The sequence below is a fragment of the Empidonax traillii genome, unplaced genomic scaffold, assembly GCF_003031625.1.
Source record: "Empidonax traillii isolate 1590-97213 ecotype Southwest subspecies unplaced genomic scaffold, ASM303162v1 scaffold644:size547830, whole genome shotgun sequence".
NCBI lineage: Eukaryota > Metazoa > Chordata > Aves > Passeriformes > Tyrannidae > Empidonax > Empidonax traillii.
Window position 1 is genome coordinate 149,805 of NW_020955837.1, and position 27,432 is coordinate 177,236.

Consider the following 27,432-nt stretch of genomic DNA (forward strand, 5'->3'; position numbering starts at 1 on the left):
CGCCCCGCAGCGCCCGCCATAGGGGCTCGGACCACCGCCCCGTCTCCGCAGGCGCAGCCCGAGCCATGCTGCTCCTGGCCGCCGCCTTCATCGTGGCCTTCGTCCTCCTCCTCTACATGGTGTCGCCGCTCATCAGCCCCAAGTCCCTCAAGCTGCCCGGCGCGCACGTCGTGGTAAGTGAGGCGCCCCGCGGGAGGGGGACGGGGCGGGGGGACGAGGGGAGCGGGGCGGCCGCCGCCGCTCGGCCTCGGCGCTGGAGGAGGCGGGGGGGCTTCCCGAGCCGCCCTCCCCCGGCCGTGGTGTCCGCTGGGGAAGGGACGGACGGAGGGAGGGAGGGAAGCCGCTTCCTCCGAGGTGGGTGCGCGGGCTGCGGGAGGAGCCGGGGGGGGATGACTGCAGGAATCCCGCTGCAGGAGCGGGGGGAGCATCTCGGCGGCGAGGGGAGGTTTGGGGGTGCAGCGTGCCCGGGGAGGGGCTGGCGGCCGGCGAGCCTCAGCGCCAGCGGTGCCCGCGGGATCGCGAGGAATCCCGGCGAGCTGGCGGTGACACCCCGAGCTACCAAAACGCGGGAGCCACAAGTCCCGGGTGATAAGGAAATGACCTGTCCCGATGGCTCTGACAACCGCTGTGTGTCCCGGCTGGCTTAAGGCGATGGTCTGAGTCACCATCTTCCAGTCTTAACGCTGGCTTTTTGAGACGTTCCTTTTGCGCTCTCCAAGCCACCGGTTAGCTCGAGTTTTGTTTCCTTTTAGCATCTCCCAAGATACTTAAGTAGGGGGGTGGAGGTGGGGGTTTCACTCATAAACAAAAGGAAAAACGTATTGTTTCCTTGGTATAAGAAACCAAGCCTGGTATGAGGAAAAAGAAAAAAAAAATAATACAAAGGAAGTGGTCAGATGGCACTGGGGCACCTTTTCATCTTTAAACACGTAGATATCGATGTCTTTAAGCAGTATTTTGACAAGATGGTAGAAAGTAAGCCTTTAGAAAGAAGCCTTCAGAAGAACGTGGTGTTAAAACAGTCTGTTAGTGGTACAGCACTAGAACTTGTGTGAGTATGTGGCTTGGGGAAGTTGAATGGAGGAAAGGGGAGCACTACCCAGGTGCTTTAAGGTGGGTCACAAAGTAATGAATTTGGATGCATGAGAGCAAATGAGTTAAGCAGTTCAAAGATTCTGGGTCCTAGAATCAGCTTTTAAAACTCAGCTCTAAATCACCAGGGTATGTATGTTCTGTTCTGAGAAAATGTAGTTTACTGTTTGGTTAAATTTACTTTAAAGGGTGAGTAGTGCTTAGAGATGCCCTTTATTAGAGTGGGAGTTTGGAGTAATCCTGAAGTGAGATCTTTTAGTTGCAAGTGAGTTTACAGGTACTCGGTTTTGGTTGCTGGTTTTTGTTTTTGGGGGTTGTTTTGGGGGCTTTTGTTTTGTGGGGGGTTGGTTGGTTTTTTTTTTTTTGTATTTTGATTTTTTCCTTTCTTGAGCTCCGTATGATGTTTTTGTTTTGGATTTTATTATTATTATTTATTATTATTATTTTTGGAGTTCCTCGTTGTAGGATGGAGCTGTCCCCAGAGTAATTTAGATCTGTTCAAGTTGCAATATTGTTTCCAAGTTGCTTTATCCATTAGTATTACTTGGATGCTGTAACTGGCTTTACAGCATCATACTCTGTGTGAGGTGTGTTCAGGGTTGCATTAAGGTTCTCAGGTTATGGCTCTTTCCACATAAGAGCAATGGTTATTAAGGAGGAACCTTTCAGTACTGTGCAAAAGCAAAGGTGAAGGAGACTTAAGGGTCTTCTGTGACTTTTATGAAGAAACAAAATAGCAAGCATAAAAAGTTAAATGGATTTTATTTCAGGGTTTTTGTTTGGTTTTATTTATATATACAGTGATTACGCAAAGCTTTGTTCATTCTGTATGGTGATTAAACTCTTCAAAATTTAATTTTGCTGGTTCTAATCAGAATCAGAATGGCTCATTTAAAAAAGTTCCCACTGAAAATTATTAGAATGTTCTTGTTGGAGAAGCCTCCCTGTAGCTGTTGCTGCTAATTATATTAGTACTTAAGTTCAATTTGGTACAAGAGGAAGTCTAAAGAACAGTATTCCTGCAAGTCTTATAAAATTAGGATTTCAGCTAGAGAAGTAACTGTAAGAATATATTAATGGAGGAAAAGGCTGTAGATATATCTAACTTGTTACACAAATAGAAATCTGCGGGCAGACAGTTTTATTGGTGTCACCACTTGCAGAATTACCTGTTTGATTTTTGACTTCAGTTATGCTCTTGAAGTGTTCATTGCAAAGTAATGAAATTTAGAACAGAGTTCAGTACTTCTTAGATTGGTAGATACCGTTAATAATGCTGGACACTGGTACATTTGGATTTCAAATTTTCTAATGTCATACATAAGGAAGAGTATTGGATGACGGTAATGTAAATCAGAAATATTGTTCAATAAGGCTTTCCACTCTATGGGTGTGAAGTGAATTCTTTCATCATATATATGCTGGAAGTAAATGTTCTCTGCTACTGAAATGACTGAGAGACTTCATAAAAATATTTAAGGATCATAACATTATCTAAGGACTTCTTTGAAGCCTTCTCACAGAAAAACAGCAAAATCTGTTTAAGTATCAGGCCTCAGTTAAACCCAGTCTTAAAATAAATAAAAAAATAAAGACCTGCAAACTGTATATTTAGCTGGTTAAGCCCTTTCAAAGGGGGACTGATTGCCATTGCACAGTACATATAATTTTTCAAGATATACCTCAATAAATTGCTTTTCTGAAGCATAAAAAAATCAGTCTTGTCTACAAACTCTTTGGGGGCCTGTTGAAAGTATAATGAAAATATATCTGTTACTTTCCTGAAGGAAGGTCACTGGGCAACTTCAGAGGCTGTTACATACAAATTATACAATTTTCAACTTAAGTCAGCATTCTTTTCACTTCTGACCCTTCAGAAAAGATAGTTTTTCTTCACTCCTAACATTTATGGTTAATAGATGTTTGAGTTTTGGCTAAGTAACTGACCCTGTCTGCCTTTTGGGATAGGAATTGGAAGGAGAAAACTTGTGGTTTTCCTCTCTGTCTTCTCCCAGAGTCATTTGCATGATGGAAGCACTTGCTGTGTTAGGTGAGACATGGTTTCTGGAGAAATCATAGAATTATAAGAGTCTCTTATTCTTAAAAAAGAATAGGACTGCTATTCAGAGTGAGAGTCTGCAGAACTCTGAATTACTCATCGTTTAATCTTGTGGGTTTCCCCCTCTGCCCATATCTGCTATGTATTTTTGTGGCCCCAGTTAGCACCATTAAATTAAAAGGACTTCTCTCAAATTGACTCAGGCATCAGGTTTAGCTTATTTTAAACAAAATGCCTTTTAGATGTTTAATACTACATTATTATTATTATTATTATTATTATTATTATTATTGTTATTATTATTATTATTATTATTATTATTATTGTTTCTAGCATGCCTAGGAAAATGTTCTCAAATAAAGCATATAAAAGTGACTTTTGTGCTGTAGAGCTGCTGCTCCTTGTGCTGAACTTCTCTATGCTTTGAAATTCAGAAGAGTGCTTTATACATCTTTAATTTGCCATTGGCTTTAACTCTCTCCTTGGGTCTCAGGCTACACACTAGTACATGTTGTCAATTCTGTAAGAGTAAGCTATTATTTTGGTAGCTGGTTATAATGGTAGATAGGAATATGAAAATAGGGTAAGACAGTCACCACTGCTTCATGTGCACTGTACTCACTTGTATCACATTTAACTGTGCTTTGTCAGGTATGTTACACCTGTTCTCTACATGTTCTCTCTGCCCTTTCTTTTTGTTTTTCTACAAAGGTACTTTGCTTGATGGAAAAGAATGCAACAAAAACTTAAGATGTTAGCGCAAAAGCAGCATTCTGTAAATTTCCTGAGTGACATTTGAAAGCTGTCTTTGGTAAAATCTTACTGCTAGTCACCTCCCCTTGTTTTGACCTTAATCTTTTTAAAATCAAGTTGAAATTTGTGAAAAAAAAAAAAAAAAACACAAACAAACAAAAACTCAAAACTAAAACAAAACACCAAAATGCTGAGATCTCAGTGTTATGAATGCAGTTTATCAAAGTTTATGGGTTAGCAAAGGCAGGAAATGTAAAGATGTTATGTGCTTGGGACTATCTCCCATGCAGATTGACAAGAACTCTTTCATGTTAATGTAGTTCATGATGGCCATGCCAAATCCTCCTGCAGATGGGTCATCTTTAGTCCAGAAGTAGTTTCCCCTCTTCTGTGTAGAACCCAACTTGATAAATAACTGCAGACAACTTTAAGACTGGCCAATCTTGGTGTCTCGACATTTTAGCTCCTGTGTTGGGACTGATATGATCTGTGGTTTGACAGGATCACATTTTGAGTCTAGTCAGGCATCCTAACCACTTAGAGCAGATTAAAGGGATGTTCTGTTTCAATAGAACTAAACACCTTCTGCTGGAGCACTGTCTGAAAGCATGAAGCCAGCCTGCATCCAGTTCTAAGTAAAAGTTAATAAGTTCTATTGGAGATACCGTACCAAGTTTTGATTTTGATCACTCCTGATGACAGTTCTGTTAATTTGGAGTTGGACTGTCTCATCAATTGAAGTGAATTTCCAGTGTCTCAAATTTGAAACTCATAGCAATTGGCTGTACCTTACCCCTCTATTTCCATTTATAAGAGGGAAATATACCCTAAAGTTGAACTCTTTTATCAAGGATTGTAGCTTCGGAAGTTGGAGCCAGGTGCTTTTCTGAACAGCTAGTTTGGTGTGTTCTTAAACACAGAAACACCTCAATAAGACTGCTCAAGACTTGGTAGTGCTGCACTCTAAACATCTTGAGTTAATACTAGGATTTAATTGTTAGTTCTTGTCAAAAAATTAGTCTGTGATTTGAGTTGCAGTGACCAGATTTTTTTATTTTTATCAACTCCCCATACCAATGTTGCCTTTAATGGGGTACGTATGTGCTCTTCTGTTAGTTCTGAGCATCTGTGTTAGTAATTTAGCTACCTAACAGACTTCATAGATTTGCTTAGGCCAACTTCACTTTTTCACTAGTGTTAGGGATTTTTTTTTTTTTTACATTAGCATTCATGGTTAATGTTCCTAAAAAATGTATGTATTAGTAACAACCTCCCACACGCTCGTAACAGCCTCCCACCTGAATGCTAAAGTTCCCAGCTAATTGATATTTCATTTTGTCATTGGCCAATCTGACATGAGCCCTATCCAGTGTTCTTGGCTGTGACTGTAAATTAAAACTTCCTTTTTCCGTTTCTTGCATGACTTCAGACCTTGTCTTTCTGAAATGAATGTTAGCATTGTTTGACAAGCTGGAGGCTTGATGCCAGTACCTTCACCTGCAGAAAATTCCTCAAGCACTTGGTGTAGTTGACCCATTCACAATACTCACCAGTTTGTGCAGGTACTAATCAACTGTCTCACAGTGCTACGCCAAAAACTGGAATTGGAGCAGTCTTCCATGCACATTGATTAGTTCATGTTCTTGTGTACCTGCTGCTGTTGAAAATCTGTTGAAGCATCTCACAAGTGCTGTGGAACTGAGGTCTGACCGAACGTATCACACTATTTTAATCTTTTCAGATACGTATTGAAATCTTGCAATTTATTTTAAAAACGTTAATGTATTTGTGGCTTCTTTCCATAACAAATCATTAAATTAATTCCGTGGTTCTGTTGAAGTCCCAAATCATTAATTAATACACACAACTCTTGCAGAATTCATTTACCCTGGAAGCAGTCATCCTTGGTTCATAATCTACAGACCAGGTTTCACATTTCTAGAGCAGGACACGCATCTTGGAGTTAGTGTAGTGTGAAGCTAATCTTGCAGAGTCAGTTAGAAGTTAATCTGAAGCACTTCTCTCTAATAACAGAGGAAGCCTAAAGAGCTGAAATTAGTCTTTGTGGATGTTACACCCATTCTTGGCCCATTTGTGGCTGAAGATGAACCAGTCAGAAACCGTGGATAGTGTTGTAAGTCTTTGCTGGGATTACTTGATATGCACTAAGCTGTATTTGAAAGTAAGTGGTAAAATACTCAAATGAAAGAAGAGTTTAGTGACTCATGGGAATGTACTTCTGACTCTTCTGACATTACTGCCTCCAGGAGTGGAAAGAATTTTGTGGATAGTGCATCTCTGAATACAAAACTGAGGCATTGGCACGTGAGGAGATGACACAAGGCTTTTGATAGGGTGTGTAGTTAGAGAGCGGGATCTTTGCTCTTAGAGTAATTAGCTCAGTGCCTCCATTTTCTTCAAACGGAGGTGATGTGTTTCTCTGGAGTCTTTGGCAAGGTTTGATAAAAAGCCAAAGATGATGATTTTCAGAGAAATCTGAATTTCATCTTTTTCCAGTTAGTAGGGAATTTGTATTTCTTAACTCATTTCATCAACGTGGTTTTTTTTTTACAATGATTGCTTCTAGGTATTTTGTTCCAGTATTTTCTCAGTATAACTCTTAATATGCTGTTAAAGAAAAATTCAAATAATTTGGGTATATAAGGAAACCAAAGGCACATGCAGACTGAGAATGATCCAAGTCATCGAAGGGCGTGTCAGGCAGACATATTTATTTTAGTCAAAAAGAGAGGGCAAGGTTGTCATCTGCATCTTGTTCCACGTGTAGTTCATAAGTAGCTTTACTGAGGATAGTGAGAGAGCTGGTAAGGTGACCTTAACCTATATGTTGGTATAATTTGGCACGTGTCCACCATGTGATGGAGGAACCTAGTCATCCTTACATTTGTCTATAGACAAAATATTAACTTCCTGTTTACATATAAGACTGCTTTGGTGTTACCGTTTGGAGGAAGAAGAAAAGGTTATAGAAGTTTAGGTGCTGCAATTGGCACTAAATTGAAATTGAGGGATGGCACGGGGGCAGATAAAAGTCCAGACTGGGGGACTGACAAATGTATCACAGAGAGACAGCTGTTAAATTAATGGGATTTTTTTTTTAATAAGAAAGGAGGTATTTTCTGTTTATGTTTATGTGATGATACCTTCAGAAGGCAATATGCAATTGCCAACTTTACAAATAATTTCTACTGTGACAGGTATGAAGGGGCGGTATGTCATTGTGTTATTATGGCATTAATAGTGATTTCAAGCTTCTAGCAACATGCTTTTAGAAATAGCATACAGACTTAGTCAAAAGCATGTGAGAGCCCTGACGTGGGAGTGGGTCTAAGTGTGCCTGACATAAGAAATAAGCAAAAATTGCCACTGAGGTAAAACTGGTTTTGGGGTAGAAACAAACATTCATCAATCTACTCAGATCATATTTTTCATTCATACTCAGTAAGTAAGCTTTGTTTGTATATCATCATGTAATATTTTCACCTCAATGTTTTTAGATTTTCATTTTATTTGACTTGTACATATGGAAGAAGGAATGAGAATAGTGGACTAACGCTGCCTTTTTCAAATAACTTTTAGGTAACTGGAGGCTCCAGTGGAATTGGAAAATGTATTGCTATTGAATGTTATAAGCAAGGTGCTTTCATAACTCTGATTGCAAGGGATGAGGTAAGTGTATGTATGTTTTCTACTGGCTAAACTCTGTTCACAGTATCTCTATAGGTGGGGAATAATTTTGGAATTGATGATTATTCATACTTCTTTGGTGTATTTTGTAAGGGGACCCTAGGCATTCCAAATTAATGCTTTTCTATAGCAGAGAAGCGTAGCCCAACATGGAATTTGTGATTAGCATGCCTTGAAACTTTGCCAGCACTATTGCTTCTGTTAATGACATTCATTATTTCACTTTGATCTGTGCCAGAGGACAAAAGCAGGAAAAACCCATATTCTTTAAAACTGTCGAATTTCCCTACAGTGACAACTGGGGAATTAAAGACTATTCCTAAAATTCACAGAATATGTTGGTGTCTAGTCAGCATTCTATCATATTTTTTACTAGTGAAAAACTCTTCATCAGGAAAAAAGACTGGAAGATTTGGAAGGAAAAGGATTGCTTTGTTGGGTTTGGTTGGTTTTTTTTTTTTTTTGGTTTGGGGTCTTTTTAACTAAGAGGTATTCAGATTTAGTTGGAATTACTCTGTTTTCAGAATGGGCTGTTATTTTACTTGTAGAGAAAAAAAGCAACTTATTTGGGAAATAAAAGCACATAACCATTTTTTGGCCCTCTGTCCCAGCTGTCTTTGATAATTTGTTTACACTAGAGAACTTACTTTGCATAACCTTGAATGTAGTTGGAATTCACAGAATTCTTGAAAGGATTATGACCATTTGAATTTACCAGATTTTAGGTTTGTTATTGTGATTTCATGACAATGATCGTTCTTCAGAAAAGTTTACGTAATGTCACATAAATATAAAATAGAGCCAAAATAAAGGAGAAAATTTATTTTCTACAGCGTTTGGTGCTCTCTGTAGTATGGAATAAAAGCATTAAATCTATAGAAGTCATTACTGGCTTTGGAGGACAAAGTGAAAAACAGATAAGTGAGCTCTGATAGCTTGATAAATTTCATATTTTGATCACATGTTCATAAGTTATGAAAATTACAGCACTAAAATGCTGCAACTAGTCAAGGAAACTTTGGACTTTAGGGGATTTTTTAAGCCATACTGAAGTACTGAAGACTAATATTGCTCTCAGAACTACAACAATTTAGCTGTCTTTTTATCCGTTTCAGAACAAGCTGTTGCAGACAAAGAAGGAAATAGAAAAGTATTCTGTTAATGACAAGCAGGTAAGATCACTGCTAAGAGGGGCTGTTGTGTGTTTTGTTGAAGATAGTCGCTACAACATAATTCCGTAGTTCTGTGTTTAAAACAAAGATGTTTGACAAAAATGAGTGAGGACTCAGTATTTGAATTCAAGATTCAGACTGTTTACATGAGATGTTCTGAGCTCTTGTTATGTTTGATGTTGCCTAGCTAGTGCATTAGGCTGCTTTTCTTAGTAAATAGTGTCTTCAGCTGTAGGTGTAGCATGCTTTTTTGGATCAGTGCAATTTACTGTCACTTGATAAGCATTTTATTCTTTAAGATGAAATGGAAGAGCCAAATTCCTTTTTCTACAAATATCTTTTTGCATTTCATAGTTTTTCATTTGTTTTGGGAAAGAAGCATAGATATTAATTCCCAGGTTTATTTCACTACATCAGGCTTTTGTTCCTTTTCCTGACAAGGTACTGTAACAGATACACAAGTTAAATTTGTGAAATTCTGAGACTTAATAAACATAGAAGTCGCTTTGCTGAATAGATGATGCATTCATGCATAGAGGCAATGATTTAGACCTTGCAGAAGTACTAACTTAGAATAGGTAAGCTTGCTGTGTTCCAAAACATGCAATTTGAGGTGAAATGCTAAAACAATTTTTTCTCAGTACTAATAATGGAGAGGGGAAACAGTATCAAAATTGTTGATATCTTTGACTTCTCCTTTCTTGTGTTCCAGAACTTTGTTGATCGTGAAGGTCACTTAGTAACTAAGTTAGTTTCATGATTACAGATAGAAGCAATTTATTTGTCCATGAAAAGGGATTTGACTTAATAAATTAGATATTCTGTTTAAAAGAAGCAATGGAAGAAGTTGAAGATTTGCAGGCAATAATGTTAGTACTAGTTTATATAAAATTTTCTTAATGCCTCCATTTATAAGATTCTGTCTTAATTTCCTTATATTTTTGTCAAATGGCTCAAGATGATTTTTTTTTTTCTGTGCATGCTGCCTTACTCAGATCAACTTTGTTTGAAAATCTAAGCCATTTGAGGTGAGGAGAAATTGTATTTTGCCCATTAAAAAAAAAAAAAATCCCGGTAACCATTTTCTTTTAGCTGCTCTAGCAGTTTCCCAAGCTTAGCATTACAGTTAATCCCTTGTCAAACACTGTGTCAGGATGTTCTTGTTAAAATCTGTCCAAGCTTGATAGATGCAGACTTTTTAAAAGAGTATTATTTGGTGCATGTTCATAAGAGTTTCAGTGAAAATCTCCAAAAGTACCTTCAAGGCTGAGCAAGTGTGGGCTGAATAGGACTGCTCTGGCAGAAGCAGCTTTAGACTTGCAACCAGGTTAAAGCAGTAGGCAGCAGAGGTGATAGGGAGGCTGGCTTTTCTGTAGCTGTTGTTGAGTTGTGGACATGGTCCCAGGGAAGCCTGCCTGATCTAAAGGCAAAGAACGAAACCGGAGACAGCAGGGAGTCTGGGGCAGAGCTTTCTCTGGAATAGCAGATCACAATCTGGGAAGTGACAGAGGCTGAACCGAGAGAAGCTGTACAAAAGGATTACTGAAAGAGTGTAGAGAAGGATAATGTCTGGTAGTGGATAACATACACAGATTGTTACGTTTGATCACAGAATCATAGAATGATTTGGGTTTGAAGACACCTTAAAGATCATCTACTTCCAAACCCTCTGCCATGGACAGGGACGCCTTCAACTAAACCAGGTTGCTTAGAGTTCCATCCTGGAACTCTGCCTGGCCTTGAACAGTTCCAGGCATTGGGCATCCACAGCTTCTCTGGGCAACCTCTTCCAGTGCCTCATAGTAAATAATTTCTTCCTATAATCTACTCTTTTTAATTAACGCCATTCCTCCTTGTTTTATTATTACATGCCCCTCTTCAGCTTTCTTGTAGGCCCCCTTTAGGTACTGAAAGGCTGCTGTAAGGTTTGCCTGGAGGCTTCTCTTTTCCATGCTGCACAACCCCAACACTCTCATAGGAGAGGTCTTCATAGGAAAAGTTCTCCATCCCTCTGGTCATCTTGATATTCCTCCTCTGTACTTGTTCCAAGAGGTCGATGTCCTTCCTGTGCTTGGGAACCCTAGACCTGAATGCAGCACTCCAAGTGGGGCCCCATCAGAACAGAGTAGAGAGGCAAAGTCACCTCCCTTGACCTGCTGGCCACGCTGCTTTTGATGCAGTACAGGATAGGATTGGCTTTCTGGGTTGCAAACACACATTGCTGGGTCTTGTCCAACTTCTCATCCACCAGCACCCCCAAATCCTTCTCAGCAAGGTTGCTCTCTATCTGTCTATCCTGGGAAACTACCCTCAAAAACAAAGGGGTCCAGAAGGGATGGACATGTTTCAGGAAGGAAGACTTGAACGCACAAGAGAAGGCTGTCCCAGTCTGCTGAAAGGCAAGCCGACGGGGAAGATGACTGGTCTAGCTGAACAGGGAGATTTTAAAGGAAATTAGCGTAAAAAAGAGAGCCTGCCAATTATAGAAAAAAGGGCTGGCTGCTCAGGAAGAGTTTAGGAATGTAGTTACGTCTTGCCGAAAGAAAATCAGACAAAGGCAAAACTTGAACTTGATCTTGCCACTCCTATTAGGGATAACAAAAAGTCTTTCTATAGATACATCAATACCAAAAGGAGGGACAAGGAAAACTTCCATTCTTTATTGGATATGGGTGGGAACATAGTTATCAAAGATGAGGACAAGGCTGAGGTATTTAACACCTTCTTTACCTCAGTCTTCAACAGTAAGACAGGTTGTCCTGAGGACAGCTGGCTTCTGGAACTTGTAGATGGGGATAAGAACCTGAATATGCCCCCTGTAATCAAGGAAGAAATAGTTTGCAACCTGCTGAGCCACTTGGATCCTCATAAGTCTATGGGACCAGATTGGATCCAACCAAGGGTGATGAGGGAGCTGGTGGAAGAGCTCGCCAAGCTGCTCTCCTTAATTTACCAACAGTCCTGGCTCTCTGGGGAGGTCCCTGACAATTGGAAGTTGGCAAATGTCATGCCAATCTACAAAAAGGGCTGGAAAGAGGACTGGGAAACTACAGGCCTGTCAGCCTGACCTCAGTGCCTGGCAGGGTTATGGAGCAAATCATCCTGAGTGCAATCACACAGCACCTACAGGATAGACAAGGGATCAGACCCAGCCAACATGGGTTTAGGAGGGGTAGCTCCTGTCTGACCAACCTGATCTCCTTTTATGATCAGATGACCCACCTGGTAGATGAGGGGAAGGCTGTGGATGTGGCTATCTGGACTTCAGCAAAGCCCTTGACACCATCTCCCACCTCACTCCTGGAAAAGCTGCAGCCCATGGCTTGGACAGGGGCACTCTGTGCTGGGTCAGGAACTGGCTGGAGGGCCGGGCCCAGAGAGTGCTGGTGAACGGGGCTGCATCCAGCTGACAGCCGGTCACCAGTGGTGTCGCCCAGGGATCAGTGCTGGGCCCAGTCCTGTTTACATCTTTATTGACAATTTAGATGAAGGGATTGAGTCCACCATTAGTAAATTTGCAGATGACACCAAGTTGGGAGGGAGTGTTGATCAGCTGGAAGGGCAGGAGGGCTCTGCAGAGGGACCTGGACAGACTGGAGAGTGGGGCTGATTCCAATGGGATGAAGTTCAACAAGGCCAAGTGCCGGGTCCTGCTCTTTGGCCACAACAACCCCCTGCAGCGCTACAGGCTGGGCACAGAGTGGCTGGAGAGCAGCCAGGCAGAAAGGGATCTGGGAGTTTGGATTGACAGAAGCTGAACATGAGCCAGCAGTGTGCCCAGGTGGCCAAGAAGGCCAATGGCATCCTGGTCTGGATCAGGAACAGTGTGTCCAGCAGGAGCAGGCCACAGATCCTTCCCCTGTACTCAGTGCTGGTGAGGCCACACCTTGAGTATTGTGTTCAGTTCTGGGCCCCTCAGTTCAGGAAGGATATTGAGGTGCTGGAGCGGGTCCAGAGAAGAGCAACAAGGCTGGTGAAGGGACTTGCACACAAGTCCTATGAGGAGAGGCTGAGGGAGCTGGGGTTGTTTAGCCTGGAAAAGAGGAGGCTCAGCGGTGACCTCATCACCCTCTCCAACTCCCTGAGAGGAGGTTTTAGCCAGGTGAGGGTTGGTCTCTTTTCCCAGGCAGCTATCAGTAAGACAAGAGGGCATGGTCTCAAGCTCTGCCAGGGGAGGTTTAGGTTAGATGTTAGGAAGAAATTCTTTACAGAGAGGGTAATTAGGCATCGGAATGGGCTGCCCAGGGAGGTGGTGGATTCACGGTCCCTGGAGGTATTTAAGAAGAGACTGGATGTGGCACTGAGTGCCATAGTCTAGTAACTGTGGTGGTAGTGGATCAAGTGTTGGACTTGATCTCAGAGGTCCTTTCTAACCCATCTGATTCTATGATCCCCCAGCCTTGTATTGATAACAAAGGTTGCCCCCACCCAGGTGCAGGACCTTGCACTTGGTCTTGTTAAACTGCATGAGATTTCCATGGGCCACTCCTCGAGCTTGTCCAGGTCCCTCTGGATGGCATCCCATCTTTCAGGTCTATCAGTTGCTCCACTCAGCTTGGTGTCATCTGCAAACTTGCTGCAGATCCATTTGTCTGTGTCATTGATGAAGACACTGAATGGTCCCACGTCAAGCTAAGAGGCAGAGATCCTCAGGAAAGATTGCTTTTTTTCTTGGGCATGTGCTGTCACTGTTCAGCTCTTGGTTATATACGTGAAACCAAGTTGCATTGACAACCAGTGTCTGACATACAGTCTGACACATTTTAGTGTTTGCATGTGATGCAGAGTGCTGATGGTGCGGCTTTTATGGATATAGGTGTGGAACAAAAATCCTTGCCCTGAGAAGGTTTTTTTTCAATATTTTTCAAATCCTTTCTCTGATATAGTATATTCCCATTGATTTCACTGGGAGTTGAATTTATCCTTTATTGGGAAAGCTTTATTAATGGTCCAACAACATGCAGTATTTAAAACAAGTGGTAAGGAACAGGTTTGGGAGTATTAGACTATTTCTGGTAGCACATTCTGTGTCCTAGTTGTGGATCTATAGCCTGTGCTTTGGAGTGAAGGTAATTAATATATTGTAGCAGAAAGAATGTATGATAAACAAAGAGGTGAATTGTATAATGTGATAGTAGTCAATAAAAGTTGCGATAATTCCCGAGTGTGTTGTTCACAGTATAAATAATCTATGCAATCTGATATATTAACAAATTGCTCTAATTTTGATACAGAATTGTGATTGATTTGATTTCTTCACTGATCTTTCAAAGGCATCCAGATAATAAATCGATGTTGTTTTCATTCAACTGCTCTTTTGTTTTTGAACTCACGGAAAAGAAAAATGTTTCCAAAATGTAGTAAATGCCTTAAGGGGAGATGCATACAATCCCGCCAATAACTTGTGCCACAAGTTTACTCTGATGTCCAACTACACACAATGCTGGGAGGCAGGAATAGCCAACCTGCTGTACAGGAATGGCAGGCAGACTCTGTTTATGCAGCTTAGAAGTGTCATAGTCTGACCAGGGGCAGGACTGACAAATGACCAGCTGCCAAAGCAGTTAGTTACGCTGTGGTAAGCTTTTGTGTGTGTGTGTGTGTGTGTGTGTGTTGTGCCCACGTGGTCCACAACAAGTGGTCATGAGGATACTTGTTACAAACTACTAGTGACTTTATTTTATATCGCCTCTGAGTTTAAATAATTGACCAAAGTAACAAAGTATAAAAATTAGAACAAGAATACAGGAATCCCTCCTTTTATTGCAAGAGGAGGTTTCTTTTCTTTTCGAGACAAGGAATTGCCCTGAAGCTCTGTTGACGGCTTAGCAGAGAGGGTAGCTTATTTGTCAATACCTGGCATTTGCAGCAGTCTTACAGTTTGTAAGTGGTAACCCAAAAGAAACAGTGCTTGCTTTGGCCAGAAATTGATTTAAAGGTGCTTCAAAAGATAGATCGTGAGACCGTCTTGCTGAAAGGAATCAGTAACTTTCAAGGAAAATGGCCTAATTTTTAGCTGACAAGAAAACTTAGATATCACTATAATCTATTTTCTGTTGTCCTGCCTGCCTCTCCCCCCACCTTCATCCCTAGCCAATTATTATTTTAATTTTTCTGTGTCTTTCTGTGTCTGATTTCCAGACAAGGAGTAATGTGTACTAATGTACACATTACTTCACTTTTTAGATATTTTCAACTCTGTGCAATGAGTCAGTTTCTCACAAAATTTTAATTTAGTTGCATCCTTGACATGTGCCCGTGAAGCAATATGCAACTAGGTTTACTACTATTCTTAAAAAAAATATTTTATGATATAAGGAGGAGCGTGCATTGCAAGTACTAAAGTTAGTGGGTTTTTAACACTTTCTTTCTAAATTTTGGAACAGGACTGCTGGTGCTGCACTTTCAGGGTAACATTCTGCAACCATGCCTTTCTACGATGTGGGGAAAAAAAATAGTTTTTTCTTAAAGAGTAGCCTAAGCCACGCAAATGGTTTGACTTGTTTAGCACTGACTGTCCCGTCAAAAAGACCTTTTTTCTGGAAAAGATACTACATTGGGCTTGTTTCATTTTGAAAGGCTCAGAGTCAACAGTTACTGGACTTAGTGTGTTGTGACAATGTTCTTTCACTTTCCTTTTCTAGGTTGTACTTTGTATTTCTGTTGATGTGTCTAAAGACTATGAACAGGTGGAGAATGTTCTAAAACAGGTGAGGAAAAAACTGATTCACCTATGTATCTTAAGCCTTATCCATGTGTGGTATTTCTATTGGAAATAGTTTCTTATAATGATAATATGATATAGGAAGGGTTTTTCCCCCCTAAAGAGTATCTTAACCTCTGTCCACTTTTCCAGGCTCAGGAGAAGCTGGGGCCGGTTGACATGCTTGTAAACTGTGCAGGAACATCAGTTACAGGAAAATTTGAGGATATTGAAGTGAATTCTTTTGAAGTGAGTGAGCATACTTTCTAAATTTCATCATATGATAATTTCTTATTTAAGCATTCTAACAATTAGATTGTATTTCTGTGTCTTTGCAGAGTTTGTAGGAGTAGTGATGCACTTGATTTGTGCTAGCTGTCAGAATGTCTTTAGATTTGCAAAGGTTGCTTTTAATTTCCCACCTATCTGTCAGTCTGCTGATGGGTCAGAAGAGTGAATTCTCCTTCTGGGACAGTGTCCTCAAGATTGCAGAAAAGCCTGGCATGTATTTTTGTAGGTTAAGGCACTGTGAAAGGAACTGAATTTCACATAGTTTATTTTTTTTCCAGTGAAGATTTTTAAAATTTTTTTTTAACCTGTTTAAGAAAAATTCAGCTGTTATCAATGTTCAGTACTGAGATGAACAAAGTGTTTCAGCTCAAGAAGCTGCTGCTCTGATGAAAAGACAAAAAGCAACCCCAAACCATCTATATTTTGGTTACTTTATGCCTGCAGCCCTCAGACCTCCATTCATCAACAGATAACGTTGAATTGAAAATATTAAATAGCTTTAATTTTATAATAAGTCTGAATCATCCATTCTATTGCTTGTATAGACTATCAGTTGTGTTTTAGGTCTTCTAGAGAGTGAAATTCTCCTTATCCTGGCAAAGATTAAAATCTCTGAAATGCATAAATACATCGCATTTTTCCTGTTTCCTGTTTTAGAAAACTCTTTAAACTTTCAGTATGTTTTCATACATAATGCATAAATGGATTGCTTCCTGGACATTGTTCAGGTTAGCTTTTCCCTCAAATATTCTTCTTTTTTCCTTTAAGGACATATGGTTCACAGTATTACCAGTATCCTGGATCCTATTAAGACTTATAGATAGACAGGATTTCTTTTGGCTTGAAGTGAGATTTTTAGCTATAAAAGTTTATGAAGCTGTAGAATAGAAAACAGTTGTTTCTTTTACCAGCTTTTACCACTAGAACTACAGACCTAGAGAACTTGATTGTTAAAGCAGACTGAAACAGGGGGATTTTGATAAGTAAGAACAAACGGCTGGATCTGTGGCTCAAATACCATATTAATATCGTTTGTACAGAGATTAATGGCAGTCAATTATCTGGGTAGTGTTTACCCGAGTCGAGCAGTAATCGCTACCATGAAGGAACGAAGAATGGGAAGGATTGTATTCGTATCATCTCAGGCTGGGCAATTAGGCCTATTTGGTTATACTGCTTATTCTCCAACAAAATTTGCTCTTCGAGGTTTGGCTGAAGCCCTGCAAATGGAGGTATGTGTGCAATAATTTTATGTAATTTTGATTATAAACATATTCTTTTTAAACTGTCAGTGCAGGACATTTTCATTTAAATAGTTGGGTTTTGTATTGCGCAGCACTGCTAATATCCATGTGATATCGGCCCTTTTTTGGCAGCAGTACATTCCTATTGCTTCGCATGGGGTTGCAGAAACTAAGATGATTTCAGTTGCATTAGAAGGAATAGATTGAATCTGTTCCTAGAACTGAAGACTCCCACATGTGCAGACGTGGTTTTTTTAGTCTTTTAACTAAAAGGACTTGATTTTTAAGACTTGGGTAAAAGTCTTCTTCAGGGTTCTAAATGCAGAATGATACTGAGGATCACATGGATGCATGAGGGACAGGCCAGTGATTCCCACCTTGCTTTTCAGTCCATGGTGAGTGCTATGTGAACCATATGAAACAGCAATACTTGCAAGCTAGAGTTTGGTGACTGGTCACAAAAAAAAATTCTGTTGACAATGGTTCACCCTTCTAAATTTTGATAGCAATGATCTAAGCTTATTCTTAAGTTCTGACTAAAACCAAACACCCTTTTCATTATTCAGTGGAACAAGGTCAGTAAGTACATTGCAGTAAGACAGATAAAACTGATTTGAAAATTACTTTCCTTATTCTTCTGTTAAGAATGTATATTTGAGTTGAAAAGTGTTTATATAAAAAAGTGCCTGTGTTTGGTTCTAGACCCTTGCATAGTCCCTGTTGTATGCCTTGATGGGGATAGGAATGGGAGGTAAAACTGCCTCTAGTCACTTCTGGTCTGCCAAACAGAACAACGTGAATGCAGGGTCTTTCTTCAGGCTGGTGACAGATACTTTTGTGAAGACTGAATTACTCAAGACTAAAAATAGGGTGTTTATGGGCTGTGATGTGGTACTTCAGTGTCTTCAATATAGAATATTTGATAATAAATAAAAATGCTTAGCATTTTATGACGCTTTGCATTATCGTAACCCTCTCTAATATTTTCATTAAAAGGTTTTTTATTTGTATTGGAGTACAGATTTGCATTATATTAGTTTTTGAATAGTAGTGCAATAAGTGATGTTTATTCCATGACACTTACATACAAATACAAAACTAAATGCAATCCTTTACATAAGGCCTTCCATTTTTCCTCACATTTTCAACTTATTTTTTGTCTCCTTAGACTTTGACCTCTTGCAAGTTTTTACCATGGGTTGAAAAGCCTTATGACTTGAGTATACCTCTGAAAGATAAAAAATTTGAATTTTATGTTTTTGTTGTTTATTTCTCTTATTTGTCCAGCAATGTAAATATGTTGATGTGAAAAACAAGGGAAAAGCCTGTTAATGTGCCCCAGTGAAAGCCTTTTTGGCCTTGTGTTTTTAAATGTTGGCTACTGGTGTTTGGCAGTACTTCATTCTTCTTTTAAAAACTGAAATGGGTAAAATATAAACCTAAACTACTTTCGTATTCCTCCTAAATGTCTTAGATTCATCAAACATTTTGCAAAGTCTTTAAGGACTTTTATATTAAAAAGCACCACAACCACCTTTTTAAAATCTTTGCTGTTTTGTTTTCTCACTTGACAAAGCTGCATGTCTTGTAAGTGCTGAATACTTAATACTAGAAACATTTGAATTCATGCTTGCTGAGTTTCTTCGGTACAAGAGAAATCAATGAAATCATAAGGGACATATAAAGGCTGTCGGTATTAAGATAACACTTAATGCTTTTGTAAAACACAGGTAAAACCTTATAATGTCTATGTAACGGTGGCCTATCCTCCTGATACCGATACACCTGGATTTGCAGAAGAAAGTAAAACAAAGGTAAATTGTCCGTCAGTAATACTGAAGTTTTTAAATCTTCATTTCTTTATAAGCAATGCATTTCGTATTTCATTTATTTCCGTAGTATTTTTGAAATCATGGCATATTAAGATTTTAAGAAGTACTTACAAACACTTCAGTTTTATCAGTTTTTAAGTACTCAGAGTTATATAGCTTGTAGGATAATTTCATGTAGTTTATTGTTCTAGCTTCAAATGGAAGAACTACCTGCCTTTAACATCTGAAACAATGCAGAGTCTTCTGCATACAATCAGAATACTGTTGTGGAATAGCACATTGTAAAATCACTATTTGTTTTCATATTAAAGCTTAATAAACCAAATATAATAACTCGTATTTTGCATCTTTGATAATATGCAGTTGTTGTGATAGATGTGACAGATCAAAATAAACTTCAGCTCATTCGGTGCAGTCTCCAGCCTAACCATGCTGTATGAATGTATATAATGATCCAGTTCCATAATGGCTATTCTTTAGTATTAAAGCAGAAAGGAAAATCTCTTGCACTGTGTTTGTTGTGGAAATGACTGTCTCACTTTTCAGAAGGACATATCAACAGTAGGTCTTTTTCATTTGGATCACCTTAAAAGTGAAAGTTTTGACCTCTAGTCACCATTTGTCATTTACCATATCCATACATATGAAGTATTAATTCCAAAAACCACATTTAGGGCCCCTGCTTAGACCAAAGCATCAGGTAACCAGAGAAAAATCTATCTCATTTTTTGTTTGCACACTGTGAACTAGAAATCTGATATCTAAGGATATAATCTTTTCAAGCATCTTTTCAACATGAATCATCACGTATAATTGGAAATTGGGTTTGAATTCCATTTTGTCTTTTACTCTTTGAATAGGAATCAGTAGGGATTGTATAACACAATTCTTACTTCATCATTTCTTGATACAGATATTCTGTATTAAATGTATACTCCCACACATCTGCATAAAGTGCCAGAATTAGACATCTGCAGATACTTGTATAGCTTGCATATTCTCTGGGATTTTATTCTTCATAATAGCCTATTTAAAGGAGATACAGTTACCAGCAGAATGCATTGTTCATCTAAGATTTCTCTTTAAAAGAGATTCAGAAAGATTTATCTTATTTGTCAAAAAAAATCTTGTCTTTTAAGGAGAGAATTATGCTTTGTTTTAGCCTACATGAACTCTCCGGGTGACTTGCTCCTAATATGATAGTGTACCTTAAATCTCTGCAGCAATGCATTACTCTGACATTTCAGATAGTCATTTATTGTGGCATTTATTTAATACAACTTAGCTGAGAACATCTGCCTCTGTAGTTTGCATTTCCTTAGAACTGGGCCATTTTTCTCTGTAATCATTGAATGTGGAGAAGAAAACATCAGGAACTAGGATACAGCTTTTCTGTGTTTAAACACTAAGCTTTTTTTTGTTTTGAGGTAGCTGTCTTGACAGCCGTGTTGAGTAGCCAGATCAAATCTTAAATGGCTGATTTCTGCCTGCCTTATTTTCAGCATGTCATTAACTTTAGCTGTTGTTCCTGAACAGCTGCTATTTTTTTCCCAAACTTAGAGTATTTTAATTACTTTTGATATCCCTAAATCTCTTTCAGATTTGTTTGATGCTGGCAAATAAGCTTAAAAGTAAATAGGGGCTGTGAAATGGAAATCTGATGACACAAGTCCTATCACTACAGGAAAGCATGTAGAAGTTGTTTGTATGTGATTTCTGCTGGTAAAGGCACTGATGACCCCCCCCCCCCTTAAAATATACATACTAAAAGAAAAAGTTTCAGTGAGCCTGGTCAGTGAAATCAGAACTTGTAATTCTACAGATATTTGGAAGTAGGCCTGTTTCTGTGAAATTTAATTGCTGTAGTACTTCAAAATGACAGTGAGAAACCTGTAGTTGCGCAGCTGTTCCCTGGAAGTGCTTTTTTTAAAGGATTAAACTGAGAATTAAACTAGTCCCAGTATTTGAGTAGGCTTGAATGCTTCAGTTAAATTTTGTTATTAAATATAACTGAATTAGCCATTACAAGTGAACTTGCAACCAGTACTCCTTTTTCCCTAATGTAGTGTTGTTTTTAATTCATCAGTGGAGCCATCTGTCTCTAACATATTGAGCATTTAAATATTTCCTGTGCAGTTATCTCTATAATAATTTTATTTGTTAAAAGGAAATGAATGACAAACGTGCTTCTAAATATCTTAAAACATATTTTTGCCATTTGTTTTTGTAACAGACTAAACTTGTTCGGGGGGTTTTTTGGTGAAAAAAATTGTGATTGCCAAAATAACCATCATAATGGCTTTTCTCCTAGTGAGGTAAAGTGGCATAAATGGTCTAAAACATAAAGAAATAAAATGCAGTGATAGATTTTGGGGGATACCAGTGTGTGTGGAGATTGAGAAATTTAAAAAAAAAAAAAAAAAGCAGGCTTTTTTGTAGGATCTTAAAATATTTAAAGCCTATCTTTTACTTACATTTCTGGCACAAAAACCATAAATGAACTAATACAAGTGTTGAGGAAAAGTAGTTTAAGCATTCTGATAGCTTCTACTGAAAATAAATACTTGAGGAAAAAGCCATTACGTAGTAGTAATAGACTATATACAAGGAAAAGTACTACTCAAGGAAAAGTTGTCATTTCCCTTTGTAAAATTAGACTATTATTTAGGATCTTTAAGTGGATGTTTTAGGTGACAGTATGATACCACTTGCTAACAGTGATGTCATCCATGAAAAAAGACCCAAAACTAAAATTTGACAAGCATATTTTTCTCTCCTGTGTGGTGTTAGCCAAACTTATATTGGTGTTTTTTTTTTACTAAAGCCCTTAGAGACGAAGCTGATTTCTGAAACTTCATCTGTTTGCCAAGCAGAACAAGTTGCCAGAGTTATAGTCAAAGACGCCATAGTAAGTAAATTATGTTTCTAAAGTATGTCCTGTGTTGAAGAGACTAGGATCACATGTCATGCTTGCTTAAGACCATAAGATAGTGGCTAAGCTAAATACAAAACCAATTTACACAAAACAGTACTCTTTGGTTAGTTTGAACAGGAAGTATTTATTTCCTTTATTCTTCTTTTGCCACTGTGCCCACAAATGATTTTATACAATCTCTTGAAAGTAAAGGGTATCTGAAGTTGTACACGGACAGAATTAAGTGATGCATCCGTATGATGCAATGTCTCAGAGGTGGATTATGACTGTCTTGAAAGCACTAAACTCTACTGACTTTTGATGTATCAAATACCATTTGTCTAACCTCAAAAGGTTGTTGTACTATCTAATTTTTCTTGGAGATGACTTCATATAAAAATAATCATACATAAAGGAAGGCAGTTGACCTTTTTTTGGCTTTTAATGTCTAAAGTATGCGATTTATGAGTGATTACACTACATAAAATGCTGTTCCTAGTGATTGAAGGTGTATTGCTTTTCTGAGGATTTTTTTCCCAATGTTTTGTGCTAGGGAATGCTTGCATGCTTAATAAAGTACCTTGGAAAAGAAACAAACATGAAATTTCATGATCATAAAGCACACTGATTGAATCCTAAAATCTGCAATTACTTTGCAGTTCCAAATACTCTTGACCTTCAGTGAGATTTACATCTACAGCAGGTTGTGAAGTTTTTACAGTATGTTCACAAATAGAGCACATAAACACAAAATCATATCTGATTTTGGCGTGGTGAGTTTTAAAAGCAAGTACTACCTCAACACAGTACTCTGATTTTTGAGGGAAACTAATCTCCTCTCTGACCTGAAGCATTTGGTATTTCTATACCATACTTTCCAGCACTTTTGTATCATATATTAGTTCAGACATTGTTTTTATGCACTAGCCATCAGCTGAGACACTAAAATAGAAATGAGAGGGTATCTGTGTACTCATAGGCCTCTCAGGTGTGTGCTGGGAAATAACCAAATCTAATAACCTCTACTGCTTTGCATAGATTCACCCCTAACCCAGATTCGGGAACACCACCTTTTCCTTTCACTTCTGCATTCCATAGATCTAGTCCCTCAGTGTTTCAGAAAGTCTGTTTTCCAGCATAAACTGTAATGGAAAAAAATGAGAGAAGCCTGGGAGTCAGAGCTATAGAACTCCAGTTTTACTGATAAGAAGTTAAAAACGAAATAACCGAACAACTTCTTCCTCGTGTCAGTCCTCCCCTTTTTCTGCCAGCTGAAGGGCTTAGCAGGCTGCATCTCCAAGTTTTGAGGAGGGCAAGTTAAAAATCCTTGATGTAGATGAAGGCAGACCTGTTGCCTAACATTTGAAATACACTCCCTTGCCAAATCTCATGTGATAAGCAAACTAATTTTAACAAAAGGCAAGCTGTATTTTGTTACGCAATTTGGGTAGTGATTGGTGGCCTGACAGAGTTAGGGTATAATTCTGTCTCTGAAACATGCTTACAGTGAAGACCATCATGCATTTTATCCACCATCTATTTTATGCATGCCTCAAGAGGAAATTTAGAGCCTCTATATCTTGTAAAAATCTGCAGTAATTCAGCACACCTCTCTCTAAAGAGAGGTTACCTTCCTTGTCCATTTGGACTGTTGCTGTATAGCCCAAAATATTTTTAGTATTTTGTTTCTTAATTGAGGTAATACTTTTTTACATTAAAATATTTTTTGTTAGTTATATCAGTCACTTCTGTCCATCAGGAGTAGCTGTTGAAGTAAGACAGATCATGATTTGCCACAAATGGGTAATTTACTTTTTTGTTTTCTTAATCCTTCCATCCAGCAAGGGAACTTTAACAGCTCAGTTGGATCAGATGGTTACATGCTGTCAATACTGACAAGTGGAATGTCACCAGTCACTTCAATTACTGAAGGTCTCCAGCAGGTAAGATTTGGGAAGGCCCTGTTGTCACAATTTTTATAGTTTAAAATACTTTAAAATGTAGAACTTTATGCAAATATTATTTTTTGATAAAATAGCCGGTAATACTGACAGGTTTTGAAAACTGCAGTAGTATTTTCAAACTTAAGTTGGCAGGTGAGCTAAGACTACCCCCTGCTACTCAGGCCTGAACTGTTACGTAGTTAGGTTGGTTTTCATGAGTTTGTTTTTTGGAGGTTATACAACACACCTGCCTAGAACCAAATTTCCTGACTAAATAATATGCTGCAATCCAAGAGCCTAAATGAATTGAAGGATGTTTCTCTCTGTTTCCAGGTTGTTTGCATGGGCATTTTTCGAATCATTGGCCTGTTTTACCTAGGAAGTTTTGACAGCATAGTTCGTCGCTGCATGATGCAAAGGGAAAAATCTGAAAGTGCAGATAAGACTGAGTAATCTTTATTTTGAGTGGAAAGAAGAATGTCAACCAGTCCTGGACAGCTTGCTGCTTAAGTGGGACTCAGTTTTGCTCCTGAAGGATTTAGACTGGAAGTACTTGCCTGTGTGACAGAGGAGTCCCCTCAAAAGCTATGAAAGAAAGCAAAAGTACAACTCCAGAAGATGCCAAACTATGCAAAAATGTGAATGAGGATTAGATAGTTTAATTTTTGTTTTGGATGATTTGAGTTGGAGAGAATTTGGAGAGCTTGTAAGTGATCTGCAGAGTAGAATTTGAGAATGGACTATGTGCGGTAATTCTGGACAAATACTTAAGTTTTCTCACTTTGGTGCTTATGGACAAAATAAGTACCATGACAGACCAGGCCAAAATAGATTGAAGTCCCCTGAACAAGTTGATACCTTTTGCTAATGTTTTGGGACTGCTTTTAGTTTAGAATGTTAGATTTTTCTTTGGCCAATCTACAGATCCTTCTGTCAATGACAGCTGTCCTTATTCTATCCAACATGTGACCGTGGAAACCCTAAGATGGCAAATACATCTGTATTATCCAAGCTTTCTCAGTCTGGGAGCAATGAAAAAGTATGGCTTAATATATGCATACTTTCTAAAGGGAGATGAAGAACCCGTTCCCACAGAGAAATGCTAGGAGATGTGATCAGGTCTGTTGCTCTTCTGGCCTTTGAAGTACATTGTGAACAAAGAAAAAATATCTTACCAGTATCAAATGTGTTGATTACGACTCAACATTTTAAGCCATTGAAACAATGTACAATTTTTACAGATATTTAATCTGCCAGTTTTTGCTCTGGAAAGGAAAGTAGCTTAATGCTACTGTGATGCACATTATTTCAAAGCTGCAAATCATGAGCCAAACAAGTAGTTGATGATAGAATCAATTGTAATTAAAATGCCAGGCTCTTCCAGTAGCAGGAATGTAGCTTTTTAGGGCAGAAGGGTCAGGAGGGAGGGGAGAGGTGTGTGTCAGAATGGCCTTCCACACTTCATTTTATCACTACATGGAAAAGCTTTCACGTGAGAAATTATTTAAAATACTCTCCTTGTATGACCCACTTCTAATTTGTTTCATTTACATTATATGAAACAAGGCTGCTCAATAACTGCTTCAGAATACACAGAACCTAGTGGTTGTTTCTAATAAATCTCATTCAACACTGAAAAAGCTTGATGCATAGCAATGATGTTTTAAGGGTGCACTATATATACTGTTTATTAAATGGACCACTATAGTAAGTGCCTTGTGAGCTGCTTTTTTTTCAAAAGCTGCATATTTTGTATTCGTTAGCACCACTGTGTTTTCAATGTCATATTTTCCATTTTCATTCAGTACTCTAAAATTACGTGTAAAACTGGGCACTTTCACTTCCTTGAAAGTAGTATTTAACAACCAAAATAAGCAAAATTTGATTGCTTTTGTTAAGATATTCTCTATATCTATTTCAGAAGAGGTATTCAATTAAACTGAGATGAAAAATAATAGGTGGTTAACTGGAAAACCTTAGAATGTAATTTATTGAGGCAATTTATTTTCCCTCTCCTAATTAGGCTGATCAGATTTAAATGTTCTTCACATAGACTAAACTTGCTTTAATATCTGGTTTACAAACGTATTTTTCAAAGATAGTCACATTGGCACTCATTTTAAGTGGTTAGACTTCCATTACATCACAAATGTTGAGGCACTATTGAATTCTTCATGAAGCCTATGTTTTAGGTCCTGCCTCCTGATTTTGTTTAGATATATGAAGTTGTGCATGCCTATAATATAATGCTAATTTTGAGAATAGAGTGTATTCCTGCATTTTTAAACAGCTCAGCTTCAGTGCAAAGAATTCTAGTGTGCATATGTATTTCCTGTGCTGCTTAATGTGAATGACATAAGGGAGCATTTATCATACATCCATTGTCAACATCGCTGTGTTTCTTAAAGCAACATAACAATGCTATTCAGACCCTGTGATCGATGTTAACTCGTTTTGATGAAAATCAAATACTCTTTCGACCACCTGCAAACAAATACCAAAATGGGTGAGTCAGTTGTGCTCTAGTTCGAAAAAAATGCTTCTGTAAATTACTTGATATCAGCACAAGCTTGAAAGTCAGGACTTAAAACCAGTAAGCCTTTGGATACTTGAATTTTTGGATCTTCAGCTTGGAATGTTAAAGGGTTTGCATTTAAGAAACATAATCCAGAAGGTCAGAGCACACACGACACTATGGCAGCTGGGCCTCTAAAGGTGTCAGGTTGGGCATCTTTTATCACCACTCACTACTTCTTGACTGAAGAGTCCTCCCAATAATGACTGATAAAATTCAGTGCAAGTGTCTGTGAAGGAGAAGTTAGACTACTGGGTGAAATTTATAGCCCTAATCTGCAGAGACTTCAGTTCACACCTAATTTTGCATAGTGTAAGTTGTGTTGACAGTGAAACTTTAGGTTGAACCCCTCAGCAACTGTGGAAACTGGAACAAGGCAAGTTATTTGAATCAGGAATGGTAATCTTTTTCAATGTTCTATTTTCTGCTGTTGCAAGTTATTGATGTTAATTTTAACTGATAAACTTCTCAACTGTTTTACTGTCAAAACAAGGTAAATTGTCAACTACAGCAACCTGTGGTGTAAATTTTGTTTTCTTATGCACATTCTCTATCTACCAATGTACTCATTTTAAGGTCCAATATAAAGTGAAGGAGATGCCTTGTAACCTTGTGGAAAAATGTTTAGCCACTGAAAAACTATTTTGCCAGTTTAAATGTTACAAAACCTCTGCATTGAAATGTTTTAGCAGTGTATTAGATCCGTGAAGATCTTCAAATAGGCTTTATTACTTTTTGTCAAATTGTCAATAATTTAATCACTTGTGCCATATCAGTCGGTGTCTTGTCTCGTTTTCTTGGTCAATCTTTAGGATTCGATTTAGGCTTTGATAGTCTTTTCCATTCCATGTAGTTTCTAATGACTGTCTGCTTTACATACAGATTTATTATAACTTTACTTATAGTTTACTTCAACAAGGTGTTCACGTGCAATTTAAATAGATTTAATATTTTACTAAGAAAAAAAGACATAGGTAAATAAACTTTATTTGCTGTGAAAAACTCTAGGCACTTTTAAATGGTAAAGATATATAGCGTTATTTGTAAAAAGAAACTTCGTGCTTATTGCGTCATCATTTTTTGTGCCAGAACTGTAAACTAGTTTTCATATTTTATATTTCTCAAAATAAATGGAGAATCAACAAA

The 27,432-nt window shown here is 38.4% G+C and overlaps 1 protein-coding gene across 1 annotated transcript; it reads left to right on the forward strand.

Annotated features, from left to right (window-relative positions):
- KDSR (3-ketodihydrosphingosine reductase) lies at positions 1 to 27,432 on the forward strand. The gene is made up of 10 exons (XM_027899118.1): positions 1 to 173; positions 7,505 to 7,594; positions 8,728 to 8,784; positions 15,429 to 15,494; positions 15,641 to 15,736; positions 16,819 to 17,010; positions 18,753 to 18,836; positions 21,679 to 21,762; positions 23,610 to 23,711; positions 24,045 to 27,432. The coding sequence occupies exons 1-10, from the start codon at positions 66 to 68 to the stop codon at positions 24,162 to 24,164; spliced, it is 999 nt and encodes a 332-aa protein (XP_027754919.1). The 5' UTR covers positions 1 to 65; the 3' UTR covers positions 24,165 to 27,432.

What these genes read in the sequence shown, in the direction of transcription:
- KDSR (XM_027899118.1), top strand. Translation starts at nt 66, where the DNA reads ATGCTGCTCCTGGCCGCCGCCTTCATCGTGGCCTTCGTCCTCCTCCTC. An exon ending in CTGAAGCCCTGCAAATGGAG is followed by an intron (nt 17,011 to 18,752) that starts GTATGTGTGCAA and finishes TGTAAAACACAG; the next exon opens with GTAAAACCTTATAATGTCTA. An exon ending in TTATAGTCAAAGACGCCATA is followed by an intron (nt 21,763 to 23,609) that starts GTAAGTAAATTA and finishes CCTTCCATCCAG; the next exon opens with CAAGGGAACTTTAACAGCTC.